Source organism: Pinus tabuliformis, chromosome 3_1 (assembly GCF_031772625.1).
Source record: "Pinus tabuliformis cultivar Carrire ecotype Pingquan chromosome 3_1, CPIR1, whole genome shotgun sequence".
NCBI lineage: Eukaryota > Viridiplantae > Streptophyta > Pinopsida > Pinales > Pinaceae > Pinus > Pinus tabuliformis.
Genome location: NC_142301.1, coordinates 810,643,208 through 810,653,909, shown reverse-complemented (window position 1 = coordinate 810,653,909; position 10,702 = coordinate 810,643,208). Strand labels below are relative to the sequence as shown.

Below are 10,702 nucleotides of genomic sequence, written 5' to 3'. Positions count from 1 at the left end.
AATGGAAAGTGGAAACAAACACAGAGTAGGCTGGTCCTAACTTAGTGAGGATGGAATAAATAAGGTTACCATCATCTTTCTTAACTTTAACACCTTCCAAGAGATATCTAAGGTTCTTGAATTTTGACAAGAAATCTTCAATGCAAGAAAAATTATTAGGATCCAAAGTAAGCAGCTCATTTTCAAGTTGATGGGATCTAATTTCATTTTTAATCCCAAAAACTTTAGCAAGTTTTTCTAATGCTTCATGAGGAGTTTCAATTTCTGCAATGTGGAATCTAAGATCAGGAGAAACAGACATTCCTATCAAGCCTCGTGCTTGATCTTGTCGATTTTCCCATTTTTCGGCCTTGTCTTCATCTTTGGGTTTCTTCTCTTGGTCTATGGCTATTCTGAAGAGACCTTTACTTCTAAGTAAATCTCCCATGTAGGCTACCCATTGGAAGTAGTTAGTGCTGTCAAGAATGACTTGGCATGGACTTTCCATTTTTGAAAAACAACTGAAGCTGAAGATGCTGAAAGTAAGTGGTCCAATGGATAGATCTCGAAAAAATAGGCGGTTTTAAAAAAAACGGCTCTGAAAAAGGCTTCCGGATGAAGAAGTTATGGCTTTTTGAAAAAAATTTGTTGACGTTGCCGGCAAAGTGCGCGAATGTGCGGGAATGAAAAAATCCGCCCCCACAAAATGGAGACTTGAACCCAAGACCTCTACTCTCTTAAAAGGTCTTTGAACCAATTGATCTATACAAAATATTTGAGAGAGAGAGAGAGAGAGAGAGAGAGAGAGAGAGGGGGGGGGGGGGGGGGGGGGCCTCGATTTGCGTGCTTGCCTTGGGAAGACTCTTTTCCCCTACAAAACACAAAACACAAAACCCAACACGAATATCCAAAGAAAAACGAACCTTACGGCTCGAAGTTAGCTTTAGCCAAAAAACTAGAAATTTAAAAAAAATCTCAAAGTTAGCTTTTAGCCGAAAAACTAAATATTTTCCTCAATGTTTCTGATTTTCCGAGATCACACTAAGGTGCAGGGAAAAGAGCATACGCATGAGAAAAATCCTTTCTTTCTGTTTCTGATTTGCCCAGATCGCACAGAGTCGCAGGGCAAAGAGCATACGCAGAAATGAAAGGTATAGATCCGGGAAAAAAAAGGTTAAATAAACCGAAACCGAAATAAGCAGAGAGAAAATGACAGTAAACTGCAAAAAAAAACACTGTATACCTCCCGATCTGAAAAATGACGCAGCTAGGGCTACCGGAAACCTTTTCGCGTGAAACGAAAGGGGTTCCTCACTGAAACAGATGCTCCGAATGCAACAGAGCAGTCCTCTCGGCCCGAAAGCAGTCAGAAACAGCAGATCTAGGAAACGACAGCCGCATGCAGTTCTACCGGCTTCAGATTTGGATCACCAACGGACGCGGCCCTCAAATAGCTCTGATACCATGTAGGAATTTACAGGGTAAGTTCCACAGAAGAATACCAAAAGGACACCGCTCACAACCAGATCTCAAATCAATACACCAGTATTTTTGACGTGGTTAAAACCCTCAGAGTGCAAGGAGGGAAACAGTCCACGGCCTGTCCCAACGTGGGTACAGACAATTTATTAATCAAAGAATGAAAATTTACATAAGCTTCTCTCATGCACGGATTACCCGAACAATGACCCTCCATGCGCTTTAAATAGAACTCATGGACCAATCGGGTGTCAAGCCACGGATCAAGTGTCGGTAATACCGAGGTGAGAGTGAACCGTCGGATCACTACATATCGTGACCGTCGGATTGTAAGTTACAAAATGTACAACGGTAAAGAAACACACTTTACCTAACTCTAACCTAACTCTATACTAGACCAAGTTGAACTTAACTATATCCTATGTGTCGGAATATCCTAACACCTTTAACTTACTCTACCAATAGTTAGAGGCCAGTTAACTGAGTACAACTGAAAATAACTGAACTAGATATTTCTAAAATTTAGAAATCAACACACACATGATTGAACTCCGAGCCCATAAATCGAATTTATCGAGCTAACTAAGTGACGAGATCCATGTCACATTAGTTAACTACCTCCAAGTTGTCTTGTTGATGTGGAAATTTGATTTACTCAATTTGACTAATGCTAAAGTAAAATTGAGTCTTTCTTGCTACATTTTCAAACATAATCGACACCAATGAGAGTGATTATCATTGCTATTTCATACCCTTGTATTTGGATTCTATTCATACAAAAGAGGAGATCCAACTCGCATTTTAAAAGTACTTGAAAAGACCAACCTTACCTTATACACTATTAAAAAAATAAAAAGAACCGATCTCACATACGTAACAACAAACAATCCTCTACCCTTATTCATAACTAAAGTTGGTAAAAAATCCTTCGCTAACTTAATCTTTTTTGTTTGTAAATCAAGGGTTTCTATTAATTCAAATCAAAGATACATCATGAGGAGCTGATAGGAAACCAACCTCATTCCTACTAGATATGTTAGCTAGAAAATAATAACAAAACCACATTGTCAATAGACAAATCAAACTAGAAAACCACATATAGATAGCCCAGTGAGACCAAAAAACCCCAAGAAGCTAAATACAATCGACGACCATCCTTGGTATGATGGATTAACCGAAGTTGGATTATCTAGACCGTTACTTAGTGACATAGGGGGACTAAAAGCACATTGTACATGTTCTTCCATGTGTTCTAATATGCTTTTTAGACGCTTCAACTTCTCGTAAATCATTTCTAACTGCAACGAAGAGAAGCCAACCTATCTTACATGTGCCATTTGTTTTGTTTAAGGTCATTCATGAAACCAATAATTGTGTTCATATCATCATGCTGGTCATGTCCAAGCTTTTCCAGGAGTAATTTGATATGTTGAAGACAATTGTCTAGTGAATCAAAGGGAGGAGTTAGTTCAATTCTTCTAGGGGATTGCGTTGGATTCGAGTCTAATTATTCCCCCAAGTCTTGGATTTCCAAGTGGTGTTATGCCCCTTAGCCACGTGGCTTTATGCCTCGACTAACCCTTCCATGTTGATGTTGCATGGAAATGTGTTAACAAACTTGCACCAATATTCAAAAGCCCTTAACTATGAATACCAAACCCTTTGAAGTTCCCCAGTTTTTGTGGCCCTCTTGATGCCAACGCAATTATGTCATTGTAAACAACAGTCTCACCTTGTATTTATTAATTTCCATTCAGTGGCCAACCTTCAACAACATGTCCCCATGTGACTTTGTTATATACCTAGGGGGGATAATATGGGGTACCAAGGGTGGTACCCAAGGTAATAATGTAATAATGGGATGGGCCATAGTAATAAATAAGGTGGTTAACCCATGTCATGTAAGGGACCACAAGTAGTTAATAATAATGTAATGGGCCCATGGTATTAGTTGATGGTATGAGGGAACCATGGTAATGATGCATGGTATTGTATGTATGAGGCCTATATAAAGGCTAGAAACTCCACATGGAGAGATATGAAGTGAAGAATTATTGTATGAACAAGCATATGGTTTGTGGAGTGTTCTCCTTCCTTAAGGAGTGAATGAATGGTGTTGCCCTACCTTAAGGGTTTGATCAATAAAGTGAATCATTTCTATCTATTTCAATCATATTATCTTTGGGTTTACTTCCATTATCTCATATTTTTATATCAGATCTATAGTATTTCTGGGTTAGATCTACAACAAGTGGTATCGGAGCTACAACAAGTGGTATCAGAGCTACAACAATAGTAAAATTCACTGGCTCATATGCCACTTGCCACAGTAGAGTGTATTTCATCCAGAAGCCAAAGAGCAATGACTGAGGGAACTCACACAGGAGACAATACCTTCAAACCACCCCCCAAAGCTCCAAAATGCTCTAGAATTCAATGAGGTGTGGAGGGAAACGTAAACCATCGACCAGAAACGATAAATCTTCAACTAAATCTTTAGGCAATAGGAAGAGAAGGATAAAAAATAGATAAGGCCTATCGCTTTCTGAAAATACCCTTCGAAAAAAGAAGCAAGTTGATGCTAATAAAAAAAAAAACCAAGATCAGGCTGATTGGAAGGCCTTGTTCCCATCTCTAGAATCCAAAACACTAGTGAGCAGATAGGTTTCTTTCCTCTAGTCGCCAAAACCCTCCAACTTATATCAACATACTCGGATATAATTACCAAGAAAAAACCTACAAAACCAACAAAAAAGCATGCTGACCAATAAGAAAGGAAAACATAAACTAGCCTTAATATTGGGTCTAGGAATTTTATCACAAGATGGAAACCCAACAAGTTCTCCAGCAATTTTCCCCCTTCTCCCAAACCCCACCTTTGTCGCTTCGACAAAACCACGAAGACACAAAAGATGAACTGGGGAGGGCACCTCGTACCTGGGTCCCAAATTCACTTGCTTTGAACTACAACGATGAATTTGATAACGCCGATGGAAACAACTTCAGCTCCTTCCCAATTTTCCACATCTTGAGGAGCAAGGTTTAGCACAACCAGAATGCCACCCTACGCACCCAAACTTCCACCTTCAACCACCACTTTAACTCCCATACCCTCACTCATCCAACATTTTCCAGTAGAGCCAGAGCTACCATATATGTCCCCTTCCTCCTCTAGAGAGATTGACGCATGCTTGCAACAAAAAGCATGCATGACACACTTATTTAATCCCTAGGCCAAGTGGATGAGGGTAGTGGGGCCCCTTCATCCCTTCATTGCCGTTGAAAATCACCCCCATAGGGATTCATTACCTTAATCTTAAATACAAGTTAAATTATATATAAAAAAAATGATGCACCATTATAGATCTAATTATGTTGATAAACTAGTCTATTTGAAATAGAAATTTCATAATTTATTTTAATTTTCAATAATTATTAGGTCTTTTTACAACCCAGTATAAGGGGGATGTGTGATTTATTTCGTCTCGAGTTGACATGTGGCCCTCTTAAAATAAAACTAAAATATTCTCTAAATAGAAAAGCATGTTTGGTATAATAAAAAACAAAAATGAATATGCATACTTAGTCTTAAAACATGAGTAATCTCAACCTCACTATGGTCACTCGATTTTGTTGTTGATATTACAACCCAATGTAGTAAAATTACTTTACTCGCTCTCAATCATAAATAAAATATTTCAATGTCCACATGACATTATATAATTTCATAGCAACTTTAAAAAGAGATAAAGTAATTAGAAGTAAAAAAAAAAAGAAAAAGTGTGAATAAGATGTTTAAATCTTATACTTTTCAAAGATATTTCAACACAACCTTTATTTCAACAAAACATTTGAATAAATCAACCTAGATCCATCTTAACTCTAGATCTATCAAGCACAAAGAAGGATCAAATCTCTTTTCACTTTAAAAGAGTTTGCATATCAAGATATTTAAAAGGGGTTTGCATATCAAGAGATTTGATCCGTCTTGGTTCTTGATAGATCCAACCTTAAAATGGATTAGACTAGTATATTATTAATTATAATTACCTATAATTATAATTATCAATATAATTTAATTTTTTTTTATTTTTTATTTTTATTTATTTTTATCTTATTTAATTTTTAGTTTTATGTAATTTGATTTAGTGATGATTATAATTATTAATTAATTAATTTTATTTTTATTTAAATTATATTTATATTATTTTGATCAAGTCAAAATGTTTATAGAGTCATACTTTATAATACAACATCTTTATCATATCCTAACATTTCTCTACACAATTATTTGAAAGTCTATATTAACTAATTTATATTTCTCTACACAATTATTTGAAAATCTATATTAACTAAATTATATTGATATCAATTTCATATTATCAATATATAAAAAAATGTTAAAATTTATAAAATAAAATAAAAAAGATAGAATCATTTATTTCATTCTTATTGTAATATAAAATTCACTTATATGAAAACAAAAACTAAATTACCAATATATAAAATATATGAAATTTTTTAATATATTAAAATTAATTTCAGTGATATACAATGGTTGTATTACCAAATACTTGTCATCAAATTACCCATACACAAAATAGATGAAAAATTTAATATATTAAAATTAATTTCAGTGATATACATGCCACTGTACCAATGCTGACGAGATTACAATGTAAATGTATTACCAAATACTTTGTCATCAAGTTAACCAATACACAAAATACATAAAGTTTAAAAATTAATTAAAAAATTTAATATATTAAAATTAATTTTAGTGATATACATGTCACTGTACCAATATTAACCAGAGTATAAACGTGTTACTAAATACATTCACATTCACAGAAAAGGAATTATTGTTTTTAACGTGTTATTAAATACATTCACATTCACAGAAAAGGAATTATTGTTTTTAGAATGATTTTTTTAGATTTTTGGGTGTTGGAATTTGGTGGAAAATTTTGACATGAAATTTAATGTGTTGTTTAAACTAGTTTTTTGATTGTATATGGATTCAATACCTTGAAAAATCCCTAAGGCATTTTCATTGTGTAGGGATTACCCACCAAACTTGTGATTTCAATCATAGTTACCAAATTTGCCCGAATCTAACTAAAAAATTCAAAAATTTGCCAATTTGATACAAATACCGTATTATTCGATGAAATTCGGTTTAGTTTTCAAGGATAAACGGTTAGATAAGCGGTTAAATGAAAAATTAAATGCCTCAAAATTAGTGGTTGGTGGTTTATGTAAATGGAACAGATTGTTAATGATGGAACAAATAGTGGTAGGATGGCATCAGCGCAGAAGGAAAGAAACCAGAGAAATTGGAAAATCATAGTGGTATAGGAAAGTTTATAATTTTCCAATTTCATTATTATTTTTATGGGTTAAAAAGCCAGTAAAATAGGAGAAAGGAAGAATCTGAATTCCTAACAGTTTGTTAATTTGTAATAATTGTTAATTTTGCAATGACTGATTTTATGGAATTTCAGATATTTTTAAAAATGTTTATATTTATTATGAAGGATTTTAGATAAATTAGTTTTAAAATTAGAAAAATATTTTAGATTTAAATTTAGAAATGAAGTAAGAAAGGGAAGTGAAGTTTTTTTTGGTGAATTGTATTTGTAAAGTTATTATATTATCTAGTTTATTAGATGTTATTCAAAATTCAAAATAAATTTAAAAAAAAATAGACTGAAAATATCCAAGAAATTTTTTAAAATAATAGTTTTTAGGATATATAGTGTTGAATTTTTTTTGAATTAAAATTTTCTTATTTTAATTTTTATCTTATCCTATCGAATTGGAATTCAAACTTGGTAACTATGATTTCAATAAATTCCTACCAGATTTTAGAGAAATCACACTAGAAGAACTTTCAAAAACACACTAAAAACAACTTGCACATAAAATAATTTATCAAAAATTGAGATAACAAAATCATGAAATTAGAAACCCAAATCACAATAACTCAGTCAATTAGAAACCCAAATCACAATAACTCAGTCAAGAAAGAACGAGAGTAAGATGTGAATTACCAAATCGGAGAAGTTGTTTTCAATTTTTACCATTTTCACAGCCATGAATGTTGAAGATGCCCGTGAATGTTGAAGATGCCCGTGGAAAACATATTGACACAGAGACAAGTATAGATACAAGATAGTGAAAAACTTAATTTATTATCTTTTAGAAAATGAAGTCATTGAACAAACATGTGACACAGAACTGTTCACTCGGTAAATGTACACAGCCATGTGGCAAGTGCATGTGAATATGAAATTACAACCTATGGTTAACAATGAAGAACGCTCAATAACAATAATGAAGAACTCTCCAGAACAGGATTGTTGATAAACCAAATCTGGTTGGTTGCGCAGATCGCAGCCCCAGTTACATCAACATCCCCAAAAAATCATAGATTTCACTTGGTGATGGCGTAGATTGCGTATATAATTCCCGGTAGGTACCCCAATATCGTCAGCAGCAGACATATCCAGAACTCGACCTGTTACACAAAACAGAAAAACCCTCAAAAATATCAGCTACCAGTAATTTAAATTAATGACCCCAATACATTTATACAGATCCAGCTTCACAGAATTAGCATCACTGGAGAAAAAAAAAAAAAAAAAATGAAAACAGAGGAATGAGTGTTAGATCGATGAGAAGGTGCTCACATGGCAACCGTATTTGAGAAAGACTCCCAGAGGAGGCAGAAGTATGGCCAACAAGATGTCCACGCAGTTTGCAGTGCCCTCCCTCATTGTCACTGAAATGTTGGTGGCTTTTGAAGAAAAGTGTAGAGAGACGCAGAGACCCAAGACAGAGAAGCAAAGAGAGTGAGTGTATGAAGTTAGCCAAAAAAGCAATCAAGAAGATGAAGATGAAGATGAAGATTCAGGATAATGATAAGAATCCATGCCTTCCGTAATATTTATAGCTGCAAAAAAGAGTTGTGTTCGCGTCCAATCGGCCAAGAACCAGGACAAGAGACTTCATTAATACGTTACGCGTTTCAAACCTCGCTAAGTTAACGAGACTTTTGGGTTACTCGATGACAAGTGGGTCGCAAACAATTTTTTTGTCACGCTGTCGTCAAATGCCAATCCCAAGCAAAATACTTCATGATTAAGGCATCCACGTCATCATCACTGAAAGCGATTGACCACGTATATTTTTGACTGGGGAAATGGCATGTCAAAGTATGCTCAAGGTTGGGTATATATGAACACCACAGTTGGAATTTGGATTCCTCTTTACCCATCGTACAATTTTTTTTTGACGTTTTAGGTCTTTATGCTGCCCTTCAAGAAACGTTATGTTTAAAATTTTGCCCTTCCAAAGGTGATGTTTTGATAATAAATTAACGCTTCACTAATAAAGGTTTCATTAAAAACACATATCTATCATAAGAAAAGAAAAAACAAAATTACCATAACACATAAATGACTTATTGAATTCTGAAATTTGGTTTGAAATTATATGGAACACTCACAATAAAATCTCCATAACTCTGAAATCAAATGTCCTTGACTCAAACATGCCATAACATGATATTACTAAGGAGTTCTTATGGGACGTATAAGATGACCAACAAAATAAAACTATGAGATGGACTATCCTCTGCATCCTCTCCATGATCATAATCACATGGAATCAATGTGAGGGACCACCGTGGAGAGTTTGTAGTCAAGTAAGTATAATGTATAAAAAGTGTTTAGTATTTCATAAGCTTCATGAGCCATATCTTTCATATCTTTTAAGTGATATGTTGAGACACTCGATATCTGGTGCAGATTGTAGTCGAAGCAACAATTCCACTATTCTATAGGTGATATTGTGACATAGGATAACTTTCATAAGTGAGTGGTGAGTCGATGACACTGTGACAGACCTCTGGCCCAAACAATCTAATAAAGGTGGGTGGCCAATACACTCAGGGAGAGTAAGTGGGAACAAGCAAGATTGTGGTCCAAAATTATTGTGACAAGGAAGAGGTTTTGTTCTTTTAGCTATGTAGGTTCGATGATGCACTAACACACTCATGGATTGATTGTTTGATTCATTCAAGTGATAATTTTAATTATGTTTGCATAAGAAGTAGATACATATTCATTGGATTTCAAGGAAACTATTTGGGCTTAGATTCTAATCCAACTTACCCTAATCAAATGAACAAATTGTGAGTTATTGAACGACATTTCTTCTAAGGAGTACGAAATATATATGTTTTCTTTCCCTTGTACCTTCTAGGTGACACATATGGGAATTCAATCATAATAAGATTGAGCATCTGAAGAGATCTCATCATAAACAAAACATTTCAAACCAAGCCAAATTTGTTGTGTTGTGGGCATATATATATATATATAAAACATTATTTGATATAAAGTCTCTATTAGACTAGATGCTTATTGATCACTTAGTTTTGTAGACATATATTTAAGGAGACTAGGTAATAACCTTTGTTGAATGGTCTCAAATCCATTTTCCTAGTTGTGTGTCCTTAGGCTTTAGGTGCTTTTGTGCTAGTTGTAAGTATCGTAATTCCTACTTTAATAAAAATATGTTTCACTTTCTATGTGTGTGCATATTCGAATTCACTTGAGAGCTCTCTTTAACTGGCATGGTCCACTCACATGCATCTCAAGCTCATCAACAAGAAAGCAAATCAATGAAAGGTGAAATCAGGGCCTAAATAGATTTACCCATGGAAAATTGAAATCTTGCAAAATTAATGGCACAAAAGAAAATAGAGAAACACTGAGAATGCGAAGCCTAGGAATAAAAATATGCAACATTGTTATCTATAAGTTTATAATTTCTATTTGTAATAATTCCTAAACTATAAAAGAGCCAAACAAAGGTCATTTCTAGAAGGTTTTGTCACAAAAGGTTTCCAAGGTAAGATATCTACATTATCATGTTTACAATTGAGTTCTTCAACACCATTTCTACATTTACTAATTCTAATAAATTAAAAAATTGTTTTCAGTGACGTTTTAGACTCGTTTCATTGTGATGGTATTGTACAATTAATAAATTAGGTTTTGTTTTACTTGAACCCACTTAATGTATTACAAGTATGTGTTTCAATAACACACCTTGTTGGTGATGGATAGAGTAAAACATAAACCATTAAATATACACACACTTCTTACAATTTTTTAAAAGAATTGTGTTTATAAATTGGAATTGTTGATAAATTTTTTTTCGTTTGATCATATGT

At 34.0% G+C, this 10,702-nt stretch overlaps 1 protein-coding gene across 1 annotated transcript; it reads right to left on the bottom strand.

Moving 5' to 3' along the window:
• Nucleotides 1-7,633: 7,633 nt before the first annotated feature.
• Nucleotides 7,634-8,387, bottom strand: LOC149189940 (hydrophobic protein LTI6B-like). Its single transcript, XM_089413322.1, has 2 exons — nucleotides 8,151-8,387; nucleotides 7,634-7,978 (listed from the first exon to the last, which is right to left on the bottom strand). The coding sequence occupies exons 1-2, from the start codon at nucleotides 8,235-8,237 to the stop codon at nucleotides 7,895-7,897; spliced, it is 171 nt and encodes a 56-aa protein (XP_089269448.1). The 5' UTR covers nucleotides 8,238-8,387; the 3' UTR covers nucleotides 7,634-7,894.
• Between the last annotated feature and the right edge of the window lie 2,315 nt (nucleotides 8,388-10,702).